Source organism: Astatotilapia calliptera, chromosome 4 (genome assembly GCF_964374335.1).
Source record: "Astatotilapia calliptera chromosome 4, fAstCal68.1, whole genome shotgun sequence".
Taxonomy (NCBI): Eukaryota; Metazoa; Chordata; class Actinopteri; order Cichliformes; family Cichlidae; genus Astatotilapia; species Astatotilapia calliptera.
Window position 1 is genome coordinate 6,680,232 of NC_137425.1, and position 26,616 is coordinate 6,706,847.

The 26,616-nt window shown below is 40.6% G+C and overlaps 1 protein-coding gene across 3 annotated transcripts; it reads right to left on the reverse strand.

Annotated features, from left to right (window-relative positions):
- Window positions 1–1,030: 1,030 nt before the first annotated feature.
- mpp3a (MAGUK p55 scaffold protein 3a) lies at window positions 1,031–26,238 on the reverse strand. 3 transcript variants are annotated; one of them, XM_026164249.2, is made up of 20 exons: window positions 26,091–26,238; window positions 16,634–16,696; window positions 16,398–16,516; window positions 15,072–15,149; window positions 14,632–14,712; window positions 14,269–14,406; window positions 14,050–14,131; window positions 13,002–13,087; window positions 12,745–12,819; window positions 10,786–10,982; window positions 9,982–10,046; window positions 9,132–9,152; window positions 8,206–8,247; window positions 5,558–5,623; window positions 4,749–4,904; window positions 4,549–4,629; window positions 4,371–4,464; window positions 4,179–4,287; window positions 3,816–3,944; window positions 1,031–3,477 (listed from the first exon to the last, which is right to left on the reverse strand). In XM_026164249.2, exons 2-20 carry the CDS (start codon window positions 16,668–16,670, stop codon window positions 3,298–3,300), a joined length of 1,836 nt encoding a protein of 611 aa, XP_026020034.1. In that variant the 5' UTR covers window positions 16,671–16,696; window positions 26,091–26,238; the 3' UTR covers window positions 1,031–3,297. The 3 variants fall into 3 exon arrangements, with proteins under 3 accessions (XP_026020034.1, XP_026020035.1, XP_026020036.1); XM_026164250.2 differs by lacking the exon at window positions 5,558–5,623; XM_026164251.2 differs by lacking the exons at window positions 5,558–5,623; window positions 8,206–8,247.
- Between the last annotated feature and the right edge of the window lie 378 nt (window positions 26,239–26,616).

Genomic DNA, 26,616 nt, shown 5'->3' on the forward strand with positions numbered 1-26,616 from the left:
CATTGCATAAAAAAAGACAGAAGGGTTCTGGAAGCTGCTTAGTTTTTTTTACCACACATACAGACACTTACATTCAATCAAATCCCAGTCTAGTAGTGACAGTTTATCTGAAATTTTCTCCAACCAGTCATTTCTTTTTGTAATCACCAGTGAGACACAGTCTGAGTGTCTGATTGGTTTTCTGATTTTGTGTCATTTAAGGACAGGTTGATATTTTTCAGGCCTGTCTTAGAATGATACAAACAGCTTTTGGGTGTTATTCCCCTTCTGTACACTGGTTCTCCTTCTAAGTGAAAATTGTTTCGCGTATAGAGTCAATGAATGTTTTCTAATGATAAGGAGGGGGCACAATAGAGTTCAAATAAAACTGCCCCGTTCCTTTTTATTTAATAGCTTGTAACAGTTTTCATATTACTTAATACTCTCAGTCGTTAGTTTCAGATTTTCATTAACACATCTTTATGTTCATTTTTGTAGATTAGGGTCACATTTGAATTAAAAAAGACGAAGCATGATGTAATTTAAGCTTTAGTGTTCTCAGTCATATCCATCCCTATGCCTGTCAGTGGCTATGTCTATCTTTTATGTACAGTCTGTTGTTCTGGGTCCTCTTAGTTAGCTTACTGAAGTATTTCTTTTACAAAGTTGCCTTGTGTTTTACCAGAAATCATCATAAGCTGAGGTAATTTTATAAGAGAATTTACTTTGGAAGACTTAGTAATTGAATTTTGCTTTTGCCTATTAAAAACTGGGCTAGATGTTTTCACAACCAGTGGAGGGAAATGTTAAAATACAGCTGAGAAATTATGAGTGCTGGTAATTAAAATAATAACTTGACCCTTTTCTTTCATTGACGTTCGGATTAAATCCATTTTAGACTTTATATAGGTCTTTATATTGGAAGAGCTCAAAGTATGATATATAAAATATTGATATGTGAACTGTCAAATTCAGATTTGTATGACTTGAAGCAGATGAAGTAGAAAATGACATCATAGTAAAGAAGTTGAAATGATGGCTAGCCTGCTTATTTTCTGACTCAATAAAAAAACTGGTTCTGTTCTAATTCAGATTTTCCGGACACAGTGTCTTTCAGCGCAACATTACAACAGTAATGAAAAAACAAATGAGTACTCATCACTTCTGCAGTCAAAAATACAGATATCTGCAAGAAAACTCTACAAAATCCATTTCTGCATGTAAAGGAGCATCACAGATTGGTGCATGTAAACACACTCTGACATCCATCCACACAGACTTTGTGCACAACATCATTTTACACACAAACTCATGTGGGTTCCCAGGGATCCAAGGTAAACAGGTTGCATTGAAGTGCTACGAGATCTTTCGTTGGCACGAGAGGAGTAACTTTTACAGTATTTACAACTGCGGTTAAATGATCAGTTTTTTTCATGCATTTCTTAAAAACAAACTCTTGTAGAAAATACTTTTTTCACATTCCGTTTGATTATTTTGTTTTGTTTTTGTTTGCGTGAAAAGAATGCATTAGTGTCAAATGATAGTCACTTAACTTTGCGTGTATTTATTTTGTTCTGGTCACTGTGTGATTATACTTTACATGATGCATGAGCAGTAGGAATAAACAGGAAGCATTCTGCAATTGGCATTGAGTTGAATAAAGCTTTGAAATTAAGAAACATGCTACCAAAAGGTACTCCAACAGGAGTCACAATAAACTGACTGACTGAGCAATCCTTTGAGTGGGAGACCAAACCTGACACACTCAGCTAGAAGTGCAATAGTTTGAGGAGTAAAACATTTGGGCTATGCTTTTTTTAACGAGTCCCATATTTTCAACAAAGTAACTAGTTTGCTATAAATTACCAGAACAGCTGCAGTTAATGAGAAACTCCACATTTTCTTCAAGATGAAAAAGTCTATTAGCTGATATCAGTATTCATCACTTTTATTAAAACTGCAGTTTAATTATGAAGTGCCAGGCATCAAAGAGTCATTTGTCAAAGATAAGCATTCATTCATTTCTGCCACCTGTTATTAACTTGGATGTCTCTTTGTAATTGTCACCTGTGCTGGGAAGTATTTTTTTGTATTTCAGCCTCACAATAAACTACAAGATACTCTATCATTTAAACATAACTGCTAAAATGTAATCATTTCAAACCAACTTAAACCATTCTTGACACACAGCACAGTCACGTCCCATCTAATCAAACGTGTTTTCAGTCTTTCTAAGAAATCATCATTATCATTACTGGTGACCAGTGCCGAACACTGGCACCAGTGTTCGGCAGCCTCACCTCCGTCAGTGCGCCCCAGGGTGGCTGTGGCTACAATGTAGCTTGCCATCACCAGTGTGTGAATGTGTGTGTGAATGGGTGGATGACTGAATGTGTAAAGCGCTTTGGGGTCCTTAGGGACTAGTAAGGCGCAATACAAATACAGGCCATTTACCATTATTATTTTTTAAGACAGCCAGCTCTTAAGAGGTCATATACAGTAGAGCTGTGATCCACCTAATTATCTGCCGGGGCTTCCTCTGTTTTCTATCTGTGGAAGCCTTGTGGGCAGCAAATTTCATTTATCCAACTTAAGATGAAGGAAAAGTGAATGTAGAAGGGGCTATAAAAATAACTCAATGTAAGAGGGTAAACCTTTAGGCTGAGGGGGCCAAAATAACTGTTTGGAAGGTTGCCACTATGTAAATCTATATTTTCTGCTTAACATCCAATTTTCCTGAAGGTTTATTTCTGCATGAATGAAAACCTTGCTTTTCCTAACTTTATAAACTCTTTCCAAGCTTAACAAATACATTTTTTTTTATCTATTATTAAGCTGGGGTTTTTTTTTTTGTTTGTTTTGGCCAGTCTAAACTGTGGAAATCTTTTGGAGAACCTGTTGAAAAAATATGGGACTGTTTAAAAAAAGAGAGCAGTACCAAACATTTAAAACTACAATTTCCATCCTTGTCTTTGAACTAAATAAATTGAAATCAAAACCTGAATAAATATGACAAGACAAAGTAGTGATTGTTTGAGGAAGTAAGACTGTGACTTTTGGGCTAAATAACCAACCTGCTTTAAAACTGAGGTATTCCTCTGACATCATTCTCTCCCTTTGGTGCCTCGATTTTTGGCTGACTGACCAGCCCTGTAGCATTCAGAGGACTATGTAGAGGAAGTTCAGCAGACTCCAAGGCTGGCCAGCAGGCCTTTAGAGAAGAGAAGAATATCAGCTCTCTGGGAGAGGACCAGTGCAGGGTTTGGTGAACAGACTGTGAAGTTCTTCTGGAACGATTTGTGGAGTGCGTTAGTAAGCTTAGGTCCGCACCCAGCTGAGAGGCACCCAGAAGGACTCTCTCTCCAGCCTCTCCAAAATACCTCGCAGTTCTGCACAAGCACTGGCCGAGTCCTCCTTGATCAGGACACGGTCCACTAGGTGTCCATACTGCTGATCAATCTGAATGGCAGACTGACGCATCTCCTGGAGGTCTTCATCCTGTTGAAGAAAGGCAATTAAAGAATTTTCTTTTCTTTACAGTGGATGTTGTGGATTGATAGTGTCCTTTGAAAAAATACGCTAATATATATTGATGTTAGTGACCATTTTCTATCTTTTGTGTCACATCAGTTTTGCACTGGCTTAATGCTCCAGGAGTGATATTCTATAGTACATTTGTATAATGAGATTGCTGCGTATTTACAAAGCTTGTGAGTTGATAAGAATTGTGCAATACTTTTGATCTATTAAGCAAAAGAATGCATGACAGGCCCAACTACATTTAAAAAGAAACTTTTAACAGGACGTCTGTTACTGCTTAGAGAAACATGGCTCACTGTAATGCGGCCATGCTCGCCCCCTCCTGGGGAGGTGGCTGCACTGCGACGACGTCTGCTCTCAGGAACACGAGGCTTGACGAATATCACATAAGGCTTGAACTCCGATGTCCGTAGCCTCTTTAGAGCCTGGAGTAGTGGAAGGTTTACATCAAGCAGAGAAAACAGAGGTCAGGAAGGAGCTGGGAAGAAGCAAAGTCAACAGCTTGGTGAGCAGGCCTGACATGACTGCCTGCCCCTGCCCACTCAGGTACTCAGTAAAGTGCTGCTGCCTGCAGACTAAGTAACTCATTGTGACATGTTATGACAGTGGATTCTTTGGATGAACATTAAACAGGATGTTCTCTGTAATGTGACCCTTACCTCAGGCTGCACATCTACTATACACATCTTATTCTTGGCCTGCACAGAGCGGATAGCCTCGATACTGGTGCCGTATTGGTTCTCCTTGTATTCACCGTGCTCTATGAACCTGTGCAGCAAGAATTAAACCTTTTCTTAAAGACACAATAAACCAAACTTGCACGACTCAACATGGATTCAACGGAAACATACTTGTTGTTCAAAACATCTGCATCAAACTGCTGTTTGGTGACAAAGTGGTACTCTACACCATCCTTCTCATGCGGCTTCTTGGGTCTGGTTGTATCTGTGGGAACACAGGAGTACTTTAGTGATATTTCTAGAGTTTTGGCGATTCATTTAGGCAAGTGTAAAATGTGGAGTGACTCACGCGGTACAGCTACTGCATAACGATGTGGGTTTTCAGCAATCACCCTCTGTTTGAGTTCATTAATTCTTGCTCCAAGAGAACCTTTCGGAAACAGATGGTGAATATACATGTGAACAAAAGGACAGCATGTTGTAACACAAGTTGTAGTCCACTAGATGTCGCAATCATCAAAGGAGTCCTTTTGTGCTTTTCAGTCTTACCAATCAGAACCACCAAGCGGGGCCTTTCATTTGGCCTCTGCTGATAGCGGGTCACCTCCTCATAGGTCAGGAACTCTGGTTCTCCAGGATCAGAACCCTCTCCTGATGATCCCTGCCTGTCTTTACGACTCAGGCGGAAACTCCTCCGCAAACCAGCTACAGTGAGGTCACAGATGGGAAGGAAGAAGAAACAGAAAACAAGAGGTCTTTGGTCAGATGTACGACAACATTTACTAGTGCACAGCAGTTTGATAAAGTTGTGGACAAACACCTTTTGGATAAATTAAAGACCAACCCACAGATCATGCATTAAAAACCTTTGTATAGAGTGCACATGGATGAATATAGATCTATCCTATTGAAAGTGCAAATAGTTAAATATTTGATATATAATATTATATATATATATTATATATCAAATATATTTAATATATCAATTATAATATTTGATAGTGTGAGATATACTGTAAGTAGAAGCCAATTGGATGTCATGCTTAAACTAAAAATTGGATCACATGCAGCTGACAGTAAATATATTAGGTGAAAGTCTGTTATATTACATATTTTGATAATTTTCGCATTTAAAAACTGATTTTAGTGACCCAATGTAAATACCATTTTGCTTTTATGTATTAAGAAAAAGCATGCTGCTTTCAACAAGGCTACAGTGCTGAGGCAGGACAGACAGGACAACCTGGCCCTGGGAGACGCCACGTTAAAAGGAAAAGACTGGATCTCCCATGATCAGGACTGTCTGTATCCTCCCCTGTCAGTGATGTGTACCTGCAGGAATGAGCCGGGCACTGTACCTGAATAAAATTCCCAGGAAAACACCTGGCCACAGGAGGGCGCCACTGCTTTACACTTAGGAGAGACTATAACTGGCGTTAGAGCATCACACAACCCAGCCTCACACCTCCACACAGGGTGAACAAGCAACAAACGTGCCTGGTTGAGTGTGCAATGCGTCCAACGCAGCAGGGCCCTCGTGGGTGGGGAGAGGATGGGGGAAGGGGTTGATTCTGAGGGTAGGGGTAAGCAGTGCACCAACCAGAGCAGCAGGGACAGTTAGTTAGATGCAGGGCAGGAGGGAGGGGCAGGTTTAAGGGGATCCAAACACTGGGGGGAGGGATGAGAATGGGAAGGGTTTAACAGCTCCAAGCAGGTTAACGGGAAGCACAAATACTGTTTACTGAAGTATTTTGTGTTACAGTGAGAAAGGGCTGTGTTTAGATCGCTCCTTGTTGTCACACTTATTACAGCAGCTCACAGGATGGGGGAGCAGATGAGGGGTCAGGCTGGGTTAAAGAAGGGTGAGGGAGTGAAGGTCAGCGGAAGGCTAAAGAGCACAGGAAGAAAATTGGGGACTCCTTTTTTGCCCTCTTCCAAAGCGTAACGTTAGTAAAGATTGCTTATTGCAACATACCTTTGGCCTAGTTGTCCATTTAAATACAGTAAGCAACATTTTATAAACTACTTTGTCGTTAGCTATTAGATTATTTTATAGATTTGTATTATTGAACTATATGCTACACATTAGCCAGCTCAGTATGCTAGGAGTTCATTTATACTTATATCAAGTAAAAAAATCTTTCTCTAACAGTTTCAGTATTTAGTGAATAATAATAATAATAATAATGATAAAAGTAATAATAAAGGCAAGAACAAAACCAGCACATTTGTTGAATTTAAGTCCTACTGAGGTAAAGATATAGTAAAAAAATAAAAGTTACACAATTATTTTTTGCACTACTTTTTTTTCATGTTATGTCAGTGTTACATTTGCAAAAAACACTCACCGGCCACTTTGTTAGGTACTCTACTTCAACTGGTCGTTAAACCAAATATCTAATTGGTCAAAACATTTTGGCATGTTGACGTGCTCAAGACGACCTGCTGAAGTTCAAACCGAGCACCAGAACGGGGATTAAAGGTGGTCTGAGTATACCAGAAAGAGCTGATCTATTGGGATTTTCTCACACAAACATCTCCTGAGTTTACAGAGAGAAAATATCCAGTGAGCTGCAGTTGTCTGGGACAAAATGTCTTGTTGATGCAAGACGTTAAAGAAGAATTGTCAGACTGGTTTGTGCTAATAGAAAAGCAACATTAGCTCAAATAACCACTCGTTATAACCAAAGGTATGCAGAAGAGCATATCTGAATGCACAGCACTTTTAGCCTTGAAGTAGATGGACTGCAGCAGCAGAAGACCACACTGGGTGCCACTTCTGTTAGCTAAGACCAGGAAGGTGAAGCTGGAAGTGACATGGGCTTAGTAAAACTGGCATCTGACATTAGGATGCTAAGGTCAGAATATGGCATAAACATGAAACCATGGAGCCATCCGGCCTTAAATAAGGAGGATGTTGGTAATGTAAGGGTGTAGGGGATCCCAAATCTAATTTAGTACCAAATGAGCATCATTTAAACACCATATCCTCCGTCTATCCGCACAGTGTACACATCTTCTGGCTGCTTCCAGCAGCAAAACATATCATGCCAAAAAGCTGAAATAATCTAAAACTGGATTCTTGACCTGGCCTCCACTGTTCCCAGTTCCAGAGGCATTAGAGCACTTTTTTAGATGTGATGGAATGAGAGACTCACATCATGGAGATGCAGCCAACAAATCTGGAACAACAATGATGTGATGCCATCATGTTAATATGAACCAATATTGCTGGTATGTTTGCAGCTCCTTGTTCATTTTTATTCCGCTGAAGAATTAAGGCCAAAGGGGTCCAACCCAGCAATAGCACTAACAAAGTGACCAGTGATTGTATGGATAAACGTCCAATTAACAATGTGCAAAAAAATCCCCCACCTGAATGTGGATTTTTCAAATTGTCCTTCCATGACATTGAAAGAGATGCTGTGGAAGCACAGTAGCTTGAAATCGAAAGTTGTGCTTTAAACAGCACCAAGTAGCGAGCTGTTTTCTCTTTTTTCCTTCAGGAAATTTCTAACAAAATAATAACTTGTTTTGCATAATGTAGAACTGTACAGTCTGCACCACAGGAGCTGACACAGTGATGCATCCCTAAACTCTCTCCTAACTAATTATTCAGTGGAGTCTTCAAAGAGGCAACTCTGTTACTAACACCTGCTGTGAGTGTGAGACGGTACTCCCTACACTTTCCTTTGCCCTTCCTCACTTTACACTGTAGCAGTTAAGTGTTTCACTCACATGCATATCTACCGTCTCTTCAGCTATCAGAAATGAATCACTGACCCTCATCTAATTTCTTGGACTGCTGTGAAAACCATCTTTTTTGAACCTTCAAAACCTTCACCCTTGCTCTTATCCCTCAACCCTGGCCCCCGAAGAGACAACCTTCCAAGCAGTTATTTTGGCCCCCAGCCCAAAGCACCCAGGGAACCAGCACACAGCCAGGCTGCAGCAGGCACAGAGCAGATAGGGAGAAGGAGGTGGAGAAAGATGTGCACACTCTCACCTATGTACTGTCCATTGAAATAGCCCTCACAGTCACAGTCCTCTGTAGGGAGGCAAGCAGGGAAAAGAGGGGGGTAAGCATAGGGTAAGAGACCTGGAAGAGTTGAGGAATAAGGGTTGTGGAAGAGTTTAAGAAAGGGGTGGGCGGGCCATGGTAGCTGTAGAGGGGAAGCAGGGCCCAACGGGCAACAGGCAGGCAGGCAGACAGCAGGAGGAGAGAGTGGAAGGGCAGCCAAGAGATGATGAAGATGTGCTGTTAGAGGCAACAGCCACTAAACAAAGGCTTGATAAAGAGATTTAAGTAGAAGGGAGAGAAGAGAGATGGCTCTACATCTGTATGTGAGTCAGCTATTAGACAGATCTCTGTGTACACACACGCAAACAAGCTCTGTGTCCCCAAAGATGTGCAGCTTGTGTACAAACTGCCTATACAAACCCATCTGTAATTCCTAAGCAAAATGTGTGCTTTCTACGCTTCTTTAATAGACTAAAGGGGAACAGGAAACGTTCATGTAAAGACAAATATGGAAAAACAAAAGACAGATAATAAGAGGTGAGGTTGATGCAAGAGAGGGGTGGAGGTATTGTTCTATTCAACAATCTCTGCTAGACGAAAGTCTCCAGGGATGCTGTTCTGCCTGCACCTTACCTGATACAAAAGAAACACACACACACACACACGTACACACTCAAACTAGCCACACAAAGAATCTCTATTCTGGTCTGGTAACTAATGGTAGGAGGGAAGGAATTAAGCTGGAAGCTGTAGAAATCCCAAATGCACACCCCAGTAGCACACATGCAAGCTTTACACACACACATACACACACACACACACACACACACGAATATGCACACAAACGGCAATATTACTCTGTAGTTTGTGTTTGGTTGTTTTGCTGTGTTTGTGGCTGCACATATACCAACCTTTATCACATCCTGGATCATCTGATGCAGCAGTGAAGGGCAGAGTAACATGTTAAGCACGGTTAAAGTAAAAATTATTTTGTGCTGATAATCTCTAGGAACGTTGGAAATTTGTTACAGAGGAAAGCTAGTCTAAATTTAGGAGATTGGCCTTAAACTGACGTCACTCTGAGACGAGGAGGGGGACCCGCATGTTAAAGCCCCTGCTGGGATTGGGTGGAATTAATAAAGAGAGCTGGGGGAGTGTGGATGGAGGCTGAGACAGAAGAGACCTCGCAGGTTTGCTGCTGTGCAGCATAGCAGGGCTAGTTGCCATATTGCTAAGCTCTTGTTGTCTCCACGCAGCTCCCGCCTAATCGGATCGCCTGCAGCTTATGTGCCACGAAGAGCCACCGCTCACATCATCCACTCACCTGGCTGTTTACATGAATCCACTATAGTATCAACTGGAAAAGTGAGAAGCGCAGCATATTAACAGGGCTTTGTTTCCCACCGGACGACTGTTGTTACAGAGTCTGAGTTAAGCTGAATTTGCAGCCTGCTTACTGGCCAGATGGACTGAACATGAAAGAGATTAATTCATATGTGTGATCCCTCCCAGTGTCTTTCTTCCCCTCCAACTCTAATCTTTTTTTCAAAACCTGTCTACACTGCAGCATTTAGGGAATGTACAGTTGATACTAATGGCTGTGAGAGTTCTAATTAATAACCAAAAAAAGGTTAGAAAAATGAAAGCCAGTGAAACAATATAATCACAGTAGAGAATGGAGAGCTGATAGTGAGAGATAGTGTCAGTCATAAATTGTTACTATAAAAAGATGCACTGAAATCCTAGGAAGCAGAAACTTACAGAGAGACTTTTTAGGGGATTTTGGATTCGGGAGTGTGCCCATTTTCATCCTGTAGGCCAGTCGCCTGGGAAAGTGTGCAGTGGAACAAAGAACCAGAGACGATAAAGGCAGAAAGAGAGTAAGCAAAAAGTAAGGGGGGACTGTCAGGACTAAAAGACGTGAATCTGAAAAGGCAGAGGAATATACAACACATGGATGGATGGCTTTATTATGAGGGCAGAGACAAATAAGACAGCAGTTTGCACATTTTTTGTGCTTACTTTGTGATTGGACTATCCAGCCTATCCAGCAAGAAATGGCAACAATCACTACAAAAAGACATCTGGGCCTATTCAGTAATCCATCCCTGATGAGCAGACCTGAGCTCATGCCACTTTTGTTCAGTGACAATCAATGTAATCCAGTTTTACCCTAATCGGTTTGTCCCAAACATGAAAAAAAAAAACAATTTTAGGTAGTTCTGAACCATATCTCTCTCAGTGTTTAAGCTATGGTTATTAATCCACCAGATGCTGCGGTGTTTGGCTGGAGATCAGCTGAGATCATTTTAACAGCAATTTTGACACTTAGAGTTTCAGCGCATGCCTATTCAAGTCAGAGTTTCAACTAAATTTATTCCACAATGATCTGATGCTCTATCTAATCACAGTTGACCCTTTAAAGTGGAACACATGAATGTGGATTTAAAAGATTATTGTCTGGGTAAAATAAATATCCGTTGGTGTATGGGTGAACCGTTCAGCTTCTGTGACATCAGGCTCATTTTAATTGTGAAGATAAGACCTTCTTCTAAGCGTTCTCACCTCTCCTGAAACTGTTTGGATGGGATGAGTCCAGCACGCAGGTTGCTGTCTCCCACACGCTTGGCCTGCCACCAAGTGGGGTCATCCTGCGTCACAACCTGAATGATGTCTCCTCGTTTAAAGGGAAGTCCCGCCTCCTGGCAGGGTGTGGCCTTGTCTTCCAAGGGGATGTAGTCAAACAAGGCTCTCATATACACCTGGAGTCAAATGCACAAGGTGGTGGAAACACCATATTTTAGGGTTTAGAGTTATCTGAGCAGAGTGTCCTGGATGTAAAACACAGGGCAAAGTGAGAAGGTGATTGTACCACAATTATATTTAAAAATTTAAATATAATATAAATATTATTTGCTGAAATTAAATGGGGTTACCATCTTTCATGTTTTATTCAGTGTAAACAGACACTGTCGTTGCTTAAATGCCAAAAACCACATTTGAAATCTCCTTGGATTTGGACTTTCAGCAGTTCACACAAAGACTGAATATTATGTACACTGAACAAAAATATAAACGCAACACTTTTGTTTTTGCTCCCATTCCCCATGGGATGGACGTAGAGACCTAAAATTCATTCCAGATACACAATATAACCATCCCTCCCAAACAGTGGTCACAAATCAGTCCAAATGTGTGGTAGTGGGCACATCTGCTATATTGAGATAATCCATCCCACCTCACAGGTGTGCCACATCAGGATGCTGATCTGACATCATGAGTAGTGCACAGGTGTACCTCAGACTGCCCACAACAAAAGGCCACCCTGGAATGTGCAGTTCTTTGCGCTATTGGGGGTCTGGGGACCCAGAACCGGTCAGTATCTGGTGTGACCACCATTTGCCTCATGCAGTGCAACACATCGTCGCATGGAGTCTATCAGATTGTCAATTGTGGCCTGTGGAATGTTGGTCCACTCCACTTCAATGGCTGTGCGAGGTTGTTGGATATTCGTGGGAACTGGTACACGCTGTCGTATACGCCGGTCAAGCACATCCCGAACATGCTCAATGGGTGACATGTCCGGTGAGTATGCTGGCCATGCAAGAACTGGGACATTCTCAGCTGCCATCTGCCCTGAACAATGTGAACCATGATTCATCCGTGAAGCGCACACCTCTCCAACGTGCCAGACGCCATCGAATGTGAGCATTTGCCCACACAAGTCTGTTACGGCGACGAGCTGGAGTCAGGTCAAGACCCCGATGAGGACGACGGGCATGCAGTTGAGCGTCCCTGAGACGGTTTCTGACAGTTTGTGCAGAAATTGTTTGGTTGTGCAAACCAATTGTTCCAGCAGCTGTCTGGGTGGCTGGTCTCAGACGATCTTGGAGGTGAACCTGCTGGATGTGGAGGTACTGGGCTGGTGTGGTTACACGAGGTCTGCGGTTGTGAGGCCGGTTGGATGTGCTGCCATATTCTCTGAAACGCCTGTGGAGACGGCTTATGGTTGAGAAATGAACATTCAATGCACGGGCGACAGATCTGGTTGACATTCCTGCTGTCAGCATGCCAATTGCACGCTCCCTCATTGCTTGTGGCATCTGTGGCATTTTGCTGTGAGACAAAACTACACATTCCAGGGTGGCCTTTTGTTGTGGGCAGTCTGAGGTACACCTGTGCACTACTCATGATGTCAGATCAGCATCCTGATGTGGCACACCTGTGAGGTGGGATGGATTATCTCAATATAGCAGATGTGCCCACTACCACACATTTGGACTGATTTGTGACCACTGTTTGGGAGGGATGGTTATATTGTGTATCTGGAATGAATTTTAGGTCTCTACGTCCATCCCATGGGGAATGGGAGCAAAAACAAAAGTGTTGCGTTTATATTTTTGTTCAGTGTAAATCGTAGCACAATAAAAGGTGTTTCATTTTTTGTTTTTTCTCTCCCTTGCGCACTCTGAATACTGAGTGCAGATCAGAGGAAACCCATCCATCCATCATACTTTATCTCACCTTGCTCTCCTTCAGCCGGTCCTCCTCTTTAATAGCGGGGATTATCTTTAGAGTGATGGAGCCCTGGGACTGGGACTGGATCACAAATAAACAAGAGCATGGGAAGATTATGACTGCATCCTTACATTAAAGACAAACACTGAAATATAATACGCTTAACTGTCAACTTGCAGTGAACTTTATTTTTAATGGATAAAAGACATTTGTTTTTTTAGTGGAGTTATTCCAACATTCACATGTCCTTCTGTCCATCTTACCAACAACTGACTGATCTCATCAGGCCTCTTGTGGATCACAGAGACCCCGTTCACCTCCCTCAGCTCATCTCCTACATGCACCAAACCTGTGAAGAGCGTACATGCTGGATGAGCTGGCAGAAACATCAATGATGTTCAAAGAGACTTCAGTGTGCTTCCCGGGTCTGTGGGGTTTAGCATTTGTATCTTAAGATCAGCGCTGTTGTTAGATCCTCAGATACGAGCAGCTTCTGTCCTCGGCTGCGATCTGTTTATCTGCAGCCACAACAATGCGACCAAAGAGCACGAGAGAAGGGGGGTCGATATATTTCTCCCTCAGGATAGAAGCACAGAGCCCACGATATTATACTGATGAGCATTTTTTCATCACTTGACAGCAAGAAAAAAAGATTACTCACTGCTTACTTTCATTCTGTAGTTTATATTTTCCTGGTGTAACCACTGCACGTTGTACACGATGACTTACTAATGAAGAGGTTTTTGCTTTTCCAACAACTGTGCTGAATGTTTTGTCCTGATGCAATCTTTCTACCAGAGGGTTCATTAGAACATCAAGTTTTCTTGGCTTATTTTAATGAAATTATTTATCTCCTTCTCGCTGGTTGCAAGAAGAAAACTGAAGCCACACCACTGTAAAAATCAGGAGGCTCTTGAGGCATCATGCTGGGTCAAGGCTACGCTACATTACTGCAACAGCAGTTTGGTTTCATGCTGGGCCTGTTTTTCTTCATGACAGTTTCCCCTTTTCTGACTATTAAAAACAACAGAAACGCAGCAAAGAGTACACTTTTACTCAATTGTTGGTTTTATAAAGACAGATACTGACATCATTTATAAAAGTAATTCTTCTTCTTGTGAATTGATTGTTGATTAAATTTATAACGTGATAGATCTTTATTTGAAAATAAAAATAGAGAACCTTTAAAAAATGCTCTTAGTTTCTCCCCTGATAATCATATAACATCCTCTTGCTCATAGGCTGGTACCACAGATATTGTTATAGTAGTTATAAGATATACAAGCTTTTAGAAAATGAACAGCATTTTACCACTTCGATCAGCTGCACCTCCCCTCATTATCCGAGCCACTATCACTGCTCCAGTGGCTTCGTCACGCCTGATGGTGGCTCCCTAGAGTACAAAGAAGTAACAACTCCATTAGCAGAAGAGGCCAAAGGTCTCCGTCCCATAATCCTTTCCTGTTTCATCTGCTTCTCTTGAAGGCTCTCTAGTTTCATTCCCACTCTCGACTTTACGTCACAACTCACCAGAGGTTCTTTGTTCTTTACCAGCCTGACAATCTTTACAGATTCCTCTTCCAGATCGTCCTCAAAGTCGTCCGGCAGCGGTGGCAGAACAGGGTCAAAGTTCTTCTGAGCTACAGTGTCATGCACTGACAGAACAGCCTGATGGGACAGAAAACATACATGCTGAGATTACAGTGCTGACGTTCAGCTGTCGGGAAGCACACAAAGCAGTCTGACATCTGCCCGAGCTTGTGAACTGCATCAGAAATGAATTTTCAGTTTGATATGAGTGCAAGTGAAACAACCCAGCACAACAGGAGGTGAATGAAATCAGAGTTTGTGTGTCACTGCCACAAAATCTCCACTAATTGAAAATGTGTTTACCTTAAGATGAGGGGAAAGTAGCAAATTCAGCAGCTCCTTCTCCTCTGTGCTCATCGAACCACTCTGTAGCTCCTCTGCCACCTGCCAATCCCAATACACATGAACTCTGGATGTGTATACTAGTAACACACACAGTTTATTGTAGAACAACAGAAGACAGATTCAGAGATGCAGAGTGGGAAAGATAAGTGGAAAGCACCTAGGGTCAGCAGTTTGCTCTTCTGATAACTGGTGAGAGCAACAGGGCAGCAGGATATGGAGTTTCATTAGAGGAGCACTGGGATGATTCAGCACTTTGAGAACATTAAAATTCACTTTTCATACCCACATTGCTTCTCTGTCGGAGCTAACTCATGGTGACTGAATGCTGTGCCCAAGTGGAAAAGTAATTTACAGTATGTGTGTGTGCGTGCGTGCGTGTGTTTGTGTGAGGAACTTACATCCTCTGCCAGAGAGGAAGCACTGTGGAGGACAGGTGTTGGGCTCTGTCTCTCATACTGTCTCAGCTTCTCGTGAATCTAGGAAAAAACACAATCAGTGTATAGAAGGAAGAATTTTAATAAAGTGCTGCATAGTTAGGCCAAAAGGTGAAGTACAGTAATATGATATTCCATAACATGTATCAGCTTCATGCCATTCTTTTCCAACAGCCACAAAACATAAGCATAAATCCGCTGGCCTCAAATCAACTAGATATAAAAAACAACAACAAATGAACACAGCCACCATGATTGGTTCAAGTTCTGAACCAACTTGTCCAAGGTATCCATGCCCTAAAGCAGGGGTGGGGGAACTCCAGGCCTCAAGGGCCAAAGTCCTACAGGTTTTAGACATGTCCTTGATCCAACAGCTGATTTAAATAGCTAAATTACATGTCTTGAAGTTCTCCAGAGGCCTGGTAATGAATTAGTCATTTTATTCAGGTGTGATGACCCAGGGTCAGATCTAAAACCTGCAGGACACTGGCCCTTGAGGCCTGGAGTTCCACCAACCCTGCCCTAAAGTGTACCTTGCTTTAGCCTTTATGGAGATCATAGATCAAGTGAGTTGGATCCTTTTACCAAGTACTTTTATACAACCAAAACAGTCACCCTCTGTATGTCAGTAGAAAGAATGGCTAAAAGCCAGTTTGATGCACTGCATTATGGGAAACTATGTCCATCTTTTATCTACAGTCTATAGTCAGTGTACATAATCCTGACTATTCTACCCATCGCTGTAATATGTTACAAGTAGAATGACCTACCACATCGAAAGTAAGCCAAATAAAAAAATAACTGGTATATGCTTTTGATTCAGACTGAATGCTCATATAATTGAGATCAAATGTCTTCAGATGCTTATTTTATGTCAGGAGCATACTTCCATGAAGAGCAGACCTCCGATGAAAGCTGTGTGATCTGGTTTTATTTCCAAATTCTGCACTTTTATTATCGTGCACATCAAAATGATCAAATTTTAGGATTTGTTTTGAGTTTTGTTTTGTTTTTATAAAATTATGCCATCTGTAGACCTATAGACAGACTATAAAGACATTGGGAGCATTTTGGCATGATGCTACTGTAGTTGCACCGTTTCACAAAGAAACTAGATACCAATTTCCTGTTCCATGAAGTCAGGTAGTAATCCAAAAAAAAGAAAATAAACCTTTACTGCATAAACAAATAATAGATGTTTCAATTTAGAAATTAGTTATCCAAATAATTATATTACAAGTTATCATTTGTAAAGCTTGAACCATCCTCACAAGAATCATAATTCCTCACCTTCATCAGGTATCCCAAACTCCTCTCACTGAAGACATCTTTGAGGAACACCATGTCCTCTTTGTGGTTGGCATCTGGCCGCAGCTGAGAGGTCAGCAGGGCCAACGTTTCATGTAGCCCTGCACAGGACATGAATTAGAAAATCCATCATGTATATTAGCATGAACAGATGGGGCACAGCTAGCCTTGAGCAGTATGGACAGTATGTGTTGAGCATCTGCGCTCGCTTTTCTTACCCGCTCCTGCTGTGAGAACCGGCATGGCTTCTTTCATGGGTCAGTGAGGTGAGGAGGGGAAACCTGGGAGGGGAGAAAATATAAGTAGTATTTCCTCACACTTCCACTTGGACTCTGGCGGTTGCTTTCCGAGAAGTTTAATTGAGTGATTAAAAAAAAAGAATTTCTTTCTTCCTAAAAAAATTAATGCAAGGGTGTGTTTGTGTGTGAGCATGTAGGATTGACGTACCTAGAAACCCATGTTTGGTAATTATAGCTGTACTTCATCCTCTTTTCTACTTTAAGCAATAAATCGGGGTTGCAATTTCCATTTTGCAGTGTAGTTACCTCATCTGTGAATGTGTAGGTGTGGATCTGCACGTCTGCTCGCATTATAGGGCAGTACTACTAAGATAAACAGTCACTGCTGGTACTATTAATCACACCGACTCTCGTTAGGCTGTCTGAGCTTGTGTTGGTATGTGTGAAACGAGCAGAGTGGGATACTCTGGCACAAACCTGTGTGAAACAAGCAGTGTGTCAAACCTCTAAGGAAGAAGCTGCTGATACGAGGACTCGAAGGGATGCCTATCACATATTTACAGTACACTATGCTGTTGTAAATCTGTCCTCCTTGCTGCATAAAAAAGAGCCACCCTTCCTTGCTTGAAGGAATAATTTCAGTGATATAAAAACCAAAAGCCATCTATTGTCACAAGTCTTTTAATATAATTCAGAACAACTGAGGCTTATTTTAATTAAAAACAAAACAAGCAGTGCTTATCCCAGTTTGTCTTGAGGAATTTACCATCATAAATGAGACAGATGAGCGCAACAACTTTAGTTGGGATTCTCAGGGCTAAATGAAAAGTTAAAGTAACAAACGAAGGCAGCACTCTTCAGTATTCAGACCTGTGAGTGACTCAAAGATCTATTTAGTGTAAGCCCAGCACAGACTGCTGCATTATTGCAGTCCCAGCCAATCAATAACTTTGTCACTTGATTCAATATTCTCCATATTTCCTCACTTGGAAACCTGGATCAATATGAAAAAAACAAAACAAAAAAAAACCCACAGAGTCACTCATGTCACACTGTAATCTGATGACAGAACAACAGAAAACTGCAGCAAAGCCAAAACCGCAGTCTGTGGCTAAAACATTAACAAAGAGTATTAGTATTTTCAGTTGTTTCTCATAGTTATGTTGGACATTTATGAACTCTGGGACTTCTTTTAGTCATGTCAGGAAATGGCAAATTAGAAGATAGAGTTTAATTTTCATATTTCCTTTGTTTTTTTTCTCACTGTTTGCATAAATAACACTTTACACAGTAGGCCTATATCTCACAGTATGAGGCCCTAATATCAATCCATATATCAATCTGTCTGTCTACCTATCAAAGATGATCATACTTTAAAAGTAGTAACACCTAAGCAATGTGTTTTTCTAAACATACACAACCCACAAATCCAGTCAGTGAAAATAAATCCAAGAAGTAACGTTGGCTTCTGTACTGTTAGCACAGCATGTTAGCTGTTTTTTTTTTTTACTGTATAATCTCAGTCACATGGAAGAAACAGGTGTGAAGCAGTGGATTTCCAGAGGCAGGTTTAACAGTAGCCAGTGGGGTGAAAGCAGTAAGCTAAAATTAGCAGGTGGATTTTCAAAATCCAGGCTGAGGATCCATCCAGTCCAGTTTGGGTCAACTGACATAAGGTGGAGGCTGGGCGGTGGAGTGACTGGGCCTCAGCAGTAGTCACTAGAGGACAGGTGATGAATAGCAAGTCTAAGATTAGAAATACAAGGGGATAAGGAGCTTAGAGCAGAGGTGAGATATAACGTTTTTTAGAGAGCTGGATCTTGTTCAGTGTTCAGAGACAGATTAGTCTTCCTGGTTAAATATATATATCTTTGTTTTTGCTGCAGTAATAATGGAAATATAATTATTTATTCTTCACTAGATCGATCCAGTTTTGAATCTTGGCTGAAGTACTTGTGGCAATAAAAGTTCTAGTGCCATCGACTGAGCCTGGTGAGTGTTCTAAATGTATTTTTAGATTTACATTATTTTTTATTTAATGTTTATATTGATAGAAAGAGTACTAGAATTCTTTCAGTGGAAAGTTAACAAGCTTGTCATATAGGGCTAGTGATTAAACTGGCTTGAATTTGTGTCATGTACTCAAAAGCTGAGTTACTCCAAAGCTTTCCTTTAGGTTCCCTGAACTTAAAATTATTGTGTTAGCTTTACTACTTCATTTTGTATCGTCACTCAAAATAATAAAGTTATTCTAAGTACTACCGTAACTTAAATATCTAAAGTAAACTGTACTTTAGTTTTTCTAATACAACAAGCTTGCGTGTTTATTTATTTATTGCAATACTCACACCTAATTCGATTTTACAGTGTAATATCTTAGCAATACAATTAAACCCTTCAAACTGTGGCAAAACTGCAACAAAAAGACTTAAAATTGTCTTTAGCACTATTAGAAAATGTAAATGCTAATGCTATAGGATATATGCTAATATAAAACCAGGTAGTCACACCAACAGTGACCATAGTGAGGATGTTAGCACGTTGCGATGAGCATTCAATTCAAAGCGGTGGATTACTACAGTGGCCAACCCGTGGTCATTAGGTGAGTCTGCAGTGACATAGAACAGCATTCATTCCTGTGTGCTAACAGAGCAGCAGTGTATTCTTAGGGTCTGTAACCTAAATATATCATCACTGATATGCAGCACGCAAGTGAAGACTTCTTGAATTAGGACAGAGCAACATCAACAAGCTGCAGCTGGCTCAGTTTCTCTTCATCTGCGCTGTTCTTACAGTTAAATAAATCACACCTGAACACGGATCTTCTGTTTCCGTCTGTATTTTGACATGTGCACCTGGGCCATGCATCTAGAAATTGGAATTATGTTGTTATGTACAGAGAGATCTTGAATCTCTGCAAGTGTGATCATCTTTGCCTCTTTTGCTTCTTCTTTCTGTCTCACTCCTCCTAAAGCATTTTTTAAATCTATTCAAGGCCTTTGATGGTTCACAATCAGAATTTGATTAACTTCAGCAGAGACAGCAGCGAGCTCATGAATAATGAACAGAGATGATATTACAGGAGGTGGGGGAGGCAGAGAGGGAGGGGGCTGCACTGTTTTCTGTACTGTCAACACAAGAGACAACCTTTTGTTATTAACTATGTCAGCTAGATTTTACTTCTTAACTCACAGGAAGAAAACAAAATGCCAGTTCTGTGTTTCTAGGAATGATAGACTGGCTTTAGTGGTCACTGTTTTCACTGATACATTTTTACATCAAAGAATGCTTTAAAGGTTTCCTCTCATCTCCTCACAACTATCTTCTACTTGATGAAAATTTAATATCCTCCTTTGTAATGAGCAAGCAGTTCATTTATATTAAATATATGGTTAGACTGTGCTTAAGTATTGATGCTTGTAGAGAATTACAGGGTCAGTCCTGCACATTTGATTAGATGTCTTTATCATTTTTAGCTTTTATCACTGTCTCCTTTTGATTTTTTTGTTTCTTTTGTGTGTGATTTGGACCACTTCAGAAGTCAGAACAGCAATAATGGCCATGACACCATGTAGCAAACATCTCATGGAGGCAGCCAAGCTACTTTAGTGAAAAGTTCCCGCAAGTGGGATCAATAATTAAGTTCCTACTCTGCAGCCTGACTCAGGCAAAACTGAACGCGCAGACATACTGGAGATTTTACTTCACTTTTACTTCCAGTATCTGATAATAAAACTAAAAAAAACTAAAAAATACAGATCCAAAAATCCACAAATCTCCTTTAAACTGACTGCATTTTTTTTCTTTTGATGATTTGGGGTTTCTGCTTTGGGAAATATCTAATTCTGCAGCTGCTAAATACTCAGCGTTCACCTGCAAGCTCATCTATTAGTGCTGATGGTGGAACACAGTGGGTTTTAGAGGGGCTTGTTTTTTGTTTAAATTGACTTGGAAAAGGTTGTGAACAACTTCACAGTGACCTTAAAAACACTGTAAAACAAAACATGTAACTAAACTGATATGTGATGACTATTGTTGGGTTCATTAGCATACAAAGATTGATACTTGATCTGAGGCCTGTACCACAAACCAGGATTTTGTTTTATCCAGAAAATTTCAGGGCTCTTACCAGGTTACACTGCCATGATAACTTATATTATAATTACTATTATTATTGCTAGAGATTAGCTATCACCAAGTATGACATCACCCCTTACTTCAGAAAATAGTGTCAGATCTTTCAGACCTTTGTGCATGGATAGTTACTGGATTATTATTAATTATTAGCTATTATATCAATTGAACATTAACTAAGCCTATATTTGAATTGTGTTATTTATTAATTGTTAGTTCTTACTCGCTCTCAGTTAAACACGACCTGGGCTCCAGCTGGAAGGAAAACAAAACAAAACTGTCTTATGCAAATTTAAGAATGAATTTAATGGCGTACTTGAGTTTTCCTTGTCATAATAATTGGAATGTTGATAAGTTTGTTTACTCACAAAATTAGGATTTTTGCCAGCTTTTCTTCCTGCCATCAAACAGGCCGAATTTTTATTAACATAATAGTTCTTTTTCTGTTTTACTGACCAAAACTTTTAAAGCATAACCATGCGTTTATACAGTTCTTTTAACACTTAGCTACTATATAGTGTTTTTGCGCTCACATGTAGATTTATCTGAAGCAGCTGTGTTACTTTCATACCTAAGATCAGAAAGCCCTGGGTTGGCAAAGTAAGTTGATGACCAGCTTAGTGTGACTGCGTATCTTGATCTACCGTGTAGCGGTAAGTGATTCCAAATAATGGAAAGATATCCCGGGTATGTAGAACTTGCTATGTGTGCAGGATCCTGGAGCTTGACGTTTGTTTCCAAATATTTGACTCAGTTTAGAACTTGCTGTTTCAGCAGCTTACAGCATGTTACATGAATGTTTGCCTTTTATTGGTAATTAGAAGGATCTGTTCAGATCATTTGTTATCCCCAACACGCACAATGTCAAAATCCAAAAACAAAAGCGACTTGGCACGAAAGAAAATGTGTTCATGAATTTAAGATTAATTTGCTAAAAACTGCATCCAAGTGATATGTTTCTGAATAATTAAACTGACGATTGAAACTGCAGCTTTCAAACAATCAAAAGCTCGTGCTTTATTGCATCTCCCTTTGCTGCTCTTGTTACAATCACTGCATATGTATTCCTGCTAAAACATTTACACTAAGATATCAAAATATACATTATTACTATGTGCACTAATGTCAGCAATTATATGGTAAATAGAAGGTTCCTAGTTTTCTTCATTAACTTCTTCATTAAGTCAGGCCTTCCTGTGCATGCATATTACCTAATTGTTGAATTTAAATTTACTGTAGGTGTGGATATGATTACTTGTGGCTGTCTGTGTCACCTCATTAGACCTGTGTGGTAGACTGGTGACCTGGTCAGGGGTACCCAGTCTCTTGGTGGCAGTCTCCACACAACCCCCAGCTGCCTAACTGGTTTAGAAAATGGATTGTTGCTAAAATTATGCTAATCAAAGTCTGTTTTTTAAATACTAGCTCTGCTGAAGTGGCAACCTCCAGAGATGAAAAATTGTGTACACAAGCCAAAACCACAAATAGCTGTTCAGTTCCTTCAGGGGTTGCATTTTTAAAATATCCCACTTTAAAAACTGAAAAGAATTAAACATGTTTGCTCTCCAGTAAAAACACAGGTTTGGTTTCAGTAGTTAATCTACCCCATCATAGCGACCGTCTGCTGATTGATTATCAATAACGCTCCATTTACATTGTATTAATGTTTAAGGATATGCACTAAAAGGCACACAGACACAGATGGAGATCCTTTCTTTATGTTCTGTATTGAGCTGTCTTTAAAGCAGTTTAGTTTTTTTTTTAGGTTTTGTTTGCCAAAAATATGTTGACAGTCAAAATACCAAACTCAAAGCTAGAGGATTACACATGGGTGGCTATGTCTATCATTTATATGCAATAGTTTTATAGAACCTGGTTTTAAAGAACCAGTGTGTTAAAGTTAATCATCATTTGCTGTCTTACAGTATTAGTAGCTTAGGATTAATCCAGAAAGCTAAAAGCTAGTACACATACTACATATACTATGCTACGCATTAGTTTATAACACCTGTTTGCTTTTAACTCTTTGCTACCTCAAAGGTCAGTGTTGTCAAGACGTTTACAGCCGAACTGCATCAAATTCACAAAGTTTAAAGTTCCACTTATCAAATTCAAGGTCACGGGGGTTAAAAAGCATTTTTAAAAATGCTTTGATTAAAAAAGAAAGCATTTTTAATCAAAGCAAATCCAAAGATACTGTTTATGCTGCACATTCAGCATTCTGGTCAAAGTTTGTATCATTCACAACACAACTCAAACCCAGCCCATTAAGCGAGCACTCCTAGGAGACCGGAAGATGCTGAGTGAACAAACCTGCTACATGTGTAAACTTGGTGGAGATTTTAAACAACATTGTGAACATTTAATGTGGATTTAAGGGCAAAACCTCAGACTGCAGTGATGTCTTGTGCATTGAAATGATGTATTTTAGTCTGAAATTTCTTCTCATTTTGATATCTTGAGGCCTGGTATGAAATGCGCCAGAAGATCCACCGTCAACATGCATATTTATATCAGCCTCTTCTGTCACACCCTGAATTCTGAAATCCTGCACAGTTGAGTTCATGTTGTTGTAGCTCAAAACATCAGCAGGACTACAATCACCAAATCGCCCAACGTCACTGATCCAGAAATAGACTCAGACATTACGTTTTTTGCACTTTGTTCCAGCAAAAATGACGTTTGATGTCTCTTGAAATCTAGTTAAGAGCTTAACTGCAGATCACATAAACACGATGGAGTGGTGAAGCCACAGCTCAAAAGTCAGCTGACCAGATAACAGCTTTCGTCATATAGTATTCTTCTGGACTTTGCTAAAATGCAAACATTCCTATTACTGCTTTAATAACATAATCCTGCCTTAAATAAAACATTTAAAAATCAAAAATATTCTAAACAGCAATTTCAGTGATTTCTATCCAAAGTGATACTCACATTAACAGAAAACAAACAGGTTACACCCCGCGTGAGCACACAACCAACATACTCAGACATCCTCTATCTTCCTCCCACCACATCCTGCTCTCACTTTTCCTCTCTTCTGTCCTGATTCATCTTTTATCTTTGTTAGAACCACACAGCTGGTCCACAAGCCTTTTATTCCTCTGCATTCAGTCACGAGCCCCGGGGGTGGCATGATATCAGGCGGTTCACCATGAGAGTCACTGGCCCTCAAAGTACTCAGCGCACTGCCAAGAGTTTTATCAGGTCGCTTCGAGTCTCTGTGACGCCTCATCCAGCAAAATCTTAGCCCTAAGAGAGCTACAGAGCAGCCACTGCTCTCCTGCAACAAACAGAGGGAGAGCTTTCCTCTTTCCTTTAAAGGATCCAGGGTTTTGTAAGATTTTTCAATATAAAATGTAAGAAAATTGTTTCAAATCAGTCTTACTTTAAATATATTCAATTTAAAATAATAAATCTAATTTTACATGGAAACAAGACGACTTCTCACTGCTCCAAGGACGCAAACAATTAATTTAATTCTTTTAATTATTTAATTATTATTTAATTTATTGCTATTACCTCCTAAATTTACAGTTTCCAAAAACATGATTTCTTTTAGACATTTAAATAATGGCTTTTTCAGGAAAAAAAAGTGCATTTTCATGACATGTATGATAAAAGATTTCCAGCAGAAGTTGGAAGGTATGGATGTAAAATTTATATCCTGCTTGTTCTCAAAGGTTCCAGGTTCTTTGTAGGTAATTCATAACTAGGTGTTTTATAGGTACACACGAGTCTGTTCACATATGAAATAAGCTGCTCATTATGCAACTGACAGAATTATATTTCCATTAAAGGCCAACAAACAGGGCTAAAACTCTCTTTGGTAATTATTTTCAATAACAAAGAACTGATTTGCCATCATAAATATTATATATTTCATACAGTATTATCTGGAATCATTCAGACTGTTGATTCCTGTCACAGTATATTTCCATTCAGTCATCGTGGTGCTGCTTGTTATTGTTTTTGTGCACAGAGACTATGCCCTTGCTCTCTGTGTATATCCGAAGCTGTTACAACACAAAATAGGCCAGCTGCAGTGCTTACTGTGAAGCCTGTGTGTAGGAATCATTAGAAACCCCCTCTTGAACATAGCAGTGCTTAATGAAAATGCATTGTCTACTTTGCTGTAATATGCCTCGGTATAGATACTAAAGCAACAAATGCTTGGTCGAGCTGTTCTAAGTGTGCTGCCTTTCAGAGACTGTTTCAGTTTGCCAGATGGCAAGGGTCAGCCCTGCTTCAGGAGCATTCGGTCTCTGTCTGTCCAGTGTGCTTTTACAGTATATTATTTCTGTATCATGTCACTAAAAAATGGATGTGAGGAACTTGTAAAGAGGAATCATGCCGGGGGTTAAAGGCTCGATCTGTATACAGCTGCAGCTGTGTGTGCTCCACTACAGTATTCCACACATAAAGACACAGGCAGTCACACACAGACACACACACTGGAGAATCCGTGCTGGTCTCTACACACACATAGAGCTGAGAGCAACATCTCGGTGAGCACATGATTGAGCGGCTTGGCTTGTCGCTGAATGAACACCGCTCACATACGGCTAATCCACTGAACTGACAGTAATGGGAGGCAATACTAAGCATCTTTGGCCAACATCCAAAATGTTTTTCACACACACACACACACACACACACACACACACACACACACACACACACACACACACACACACACACACACACACACACACACACACACACACACACTTCCCAGGCTCACACCATCACTTCTGCGCAACCACAAAAACCTCCCATCATCTAATCTCATCTCACAGGAGCAAGCAGAGGGTGTGGCCAGACAGAAACTTATATCATCTCCAACATGGAGGGAAACTACTGATGTTGACAGCTGACACACTCCTGCTCCTGCACACTGTCACACAAAAGGCTCCCCCCTCCTAAATCCCCCTACACCCACTTCCTGAATTCTACACAGCAAAACGGAGGCAGATGTCTGCTATCTCTTCCTGTTTCCACTTCTCTTCCACCTGATCTCTCTATTCTTACTTCCTCATGTCTGTAGAGCATAATGCTGCCCATCCCTCCCTCCCCCACACCCCTCCTCTTCCTCTCTCCTCCATCTCTCTGCATCACCCTGCAGTGCTACAGCGCTCTGCTCTCCCGACATACAGCGTGCCGTCAGCTGGCAGACAGAGGAAGAAAAGGAGAGCTCGTACAGGGTAGCAGAGCATCCTTTCTTCCAGCTGATACCCTACGTTCACTCTGAAAAACAGAAAGGTGTTAAACAGATCAATGTGGACAGAAGCTGCCTTCTTACCTTCGCTTCTCTCCGTATCTCCTCCTCTCTCTCCGTTTGTGTCTCCTGACTGCAGCCACACTGTTTGTCTCGCTCTGAATCCTCTCCCTCCTCCTTCTTTCTTCCTGCTCTTCTGGCTGCTGGTCTCACAAACCTGCTACCACTGAGTGAGCGCCTCTCCCTCTCTGCCTCGTGCCCTCTCTCAGCCCTCCCCTCCCCATCCTCCTCCCTTTACATTTCTGATGCTCTTTCTGCTAACAACATCAGTAAAGAATGCCAGAGTGGGGTTAAGATTTTACATTTTTCATACTCAATGCCCCTGAGTCTGCTATCTAATCTTCTTTTTTCAGGGGGTTGTTAGAATAGACCAGCCTTTGTAATATGAGTTGCATTATTTAAGAAAAGAAAAAAATAGATAAAAAACACAAGTATGTGATAATGAATGAAAATATTCTGTTGAAAATGCCATTAAAGCTGTACTTAATTAGCAATGGGTGAAATACTGTGCAATATCTTCAAGGTTACGTATTGAGAAATATCACCAAAT

Excerpts from the sequence above, each read along its gene's own strand:
- mpp3a (XM_026164249.2), bottom strand. The coding sequence starts at position 16,670 with ATGAAAGAAGCCATGCCGGTTCTCACAGCAGGAGCGG. Across the intron at positions 8,248-9,131 it reads TGATCCAGGATGTGATAAAG|AGGACTGTGACTGTGAGGGC; the intron begins GTTGGTATATGT and ends GCCTCCCTACAG. Across the intron at positions 4,288-4,370 it reads GCAGATGTTTTGAACAACAA|GTTCATAGAGCACGGTGAAT; the intron begins GTATGTTTCCGT and ends CTTGCTGCACAG.